Source organism: Asparagus officinalis, chromosome 5 (genome assembly GCF_001876935.1).
Source record: "Asparagus officinalis chromosome 5, Aspof.V1, whole genome shotgun sequence".
Lineage (NCBI taxonomy): Eukaryota > Viridiplantae > Streptophyta > Magnoliopsida > Asparagales > Asparagaceae > Asparagus > Asparagus officinalis.
The window spans coordinates 118,313,334-118,315,632 of record NC_033798.1 but is presented as its reverse complement, the minus strand read 5'-3'; the positions used below and the strand labels follow the sequence as shown (position 1 = coordinate 118,315,632).

The 2,299-nt window shown below is 36.8% G+C and overlaps 1 protein-coding gene across 1 annotated transcript; it reads right to left on the bottom strand.

Moving 5' to 3' along the window:
• Positions 798-1,577, bottom strand: LOC109842474. Its single transcript, XM_020411347.1, has one exon. The coding sequence runs from the start codon at positions 1,575-1,577 to the stop codon at positions 798-800; it is 780 nt and encodes a 259-aa protein (XP_020266936.1).

Here is a 2,299-nt window from a genome sequence, read left to right as displayed (position 1 = left end):
ACAAATTTTCAAAACCGACCACTTTGGGATTTTAATTGCAAAAAACGACCCATTTTAATCTTATTTATAAAAACCGACCCAATACATCTGAAGGTCTTTTTTTCCCCTTTTTCTTTCTATTTCCCCACTTTTCTTGACTAATTAATGAAGATCGTTGCCCTGGGTCGAAGTATTGGGCCGGAAACCCTTGGGCTGGTCCCACTCGTGCAAAGGCATTTTGTAGCGAGCTTTTTTATTTGGTTAATTAAATAATTTTGGCGTAGAGAGGTAATATGTGGTTTTTTAAACTCTGATTAAGTGCTACGGGTTTGCTTTATTTTCTGGGTAAAATTCACAAAAATATGGTGAATTGTCTTGTTTTAAAAATAATATCATAAAAATTTATTAAGAGAAGATACAATAAACTTTTCTTTACTGAATTATCATCACATCATCAATGTAAGTTCGTAAGGGACGCAGGAGTATTTAGTTTTATACGACTCTTTCCATTTTTTTAACCTTTATTACGTATATATTTTATTATTTTATACCTATTAATGATGTTTTTTAAACCCATATCTGAAGAAAGCAGAGCGTAAAGTGACGGAAGCCTTGGATACGATGGGCTATTAGTATGGCCCAACTATTAAAGGAAGAATTACGGCCCATGGAGACACTTAACAATGTGACCTGTTACTTGATGAAATCGTATTTCGAAATTGATTAGTCAAATTTCAATGAACTTTAATTTTATTCATTTTCCAATTGAGAATGAGGAGTACAACTAAGTGCCAGTAAAACTGGAAATCAAGAAAAAATTACAGTTCCTCAATGATATTTTTCATATGTACATTAGAAGAATCATTGTAAACTTTAGCAAAAACTGAGAATTTGATCTCTCTTAGAACCTGAGCAGGGAGACTCATTTTGCCTTGAAAAATTCTTCGATTTCTCTCCTTCCAGATCATATAGACTGCAGTGGATAAACACATCCTCTTCAATTTCTTCATAGGACCTTTTCCTTTCAAATTACATGAATACCAATTCAAAACCAAGCTCCATACACAAGATCTCCATCTATATTTCAGCCATTCCAACACTGAATTCCAAACTTCAGCTGAAAATTGGCATTCAAAGAAAATGTGGCTACTAGTCTCCAGCTCCTGCCTATCACACAGAACACAGTGAGACTGATTGGTGCTCAAGATACCCATTCGGCACAATCTATCCTTAGTGAGAATCCTTGAATGACAAACAAGCCACAAAATGAAAGAGTGCTTGGGATATAAGAAACTATCCCATACAGTTTTAGCCCAGGGCACTGTAATCAAAGGCTGGATAAGGGACTTATAAACCGCAGATAAGTGGAGTTTACCCTCAGCAAAACATTTGGTCATAGCAGCCTCAATATTGTCCACATTACCAAACTTGTGCAACAACATATCCCTCACTTTAAGGAGTTGCCTCCATGTCCATGAATCATTTGTCTTGGATGGAACAGACCAGGTATTGAACCTCTGAAGGTAATTTCCATGGATCCACTTTATCCATAGTAGATCCTTTTTAAGATGAATCATCCAAAGGAGCTTAGTATCCATAGTAGATCCTTTTTAAGATGAATCATCCAAAGGAGCTTAGTTGCAGCAGCAAAATTCCAATGCTTAGCTGAGAAAATCCCTAACCCCCCTTGTCATCCAAAGGAGCTTAGTTGCAGCAGCAAAATTCCAATGCTTAGCTGAGAAAATCCCTAACCCCCCTTTCTCCTTTCCTTGACACACAGATTCCCACTTCACAAGATGAATTTTATGTCCCCACAGGAATTCCGAACTCATTCTGTCAATTCTTTCCAACACTTTAACTGGCAGAATGTAATTGCTAATCCAATATGTTTGAATGCCTAATATCACAGATTTTATCAACTCAAGCCTGCCTGCATAGGACAGAAACTTTCTCTGTTGCCAAGTTTGGAACTGCTTATTAATTCTTTCGATAAGGCTAGAACAATCAGAATAAGATAGTCTTTTAGCATTCAATGGCAGCCCCAGATACTTCATAGGTAGTACACCCTCAGGGAAATTAAGGTAGCTGCAAATCTGATTTTTGAGACTATCATTAACTCCACTAATGTAAACAGCACACTTGCTTGCATTAGCTTCCAAGCCTGAAGCTTGTCCAAACTCTTGTAGGCATTCATAAATTTTTGCTATAGAGCTCATGTCAGCTTTACACAAGAGCAAGTCATCGGCAAATATCAAATGATTGATCTTAAGCTTAGAACACTTCGGGTGAAATTTGAAAGAGGAATCATCCTTTAAAGCAC

Bases quoted from the DNA above. Each gene is read 5' to 3' on its own strand.
- LOC109842474 (XM_020411347.1), bottom strand. From the start codon at position 1,577: ATGGATACTAAGCTCCTTTGGATGATTCATCTTAAAAAGGATCTACTA.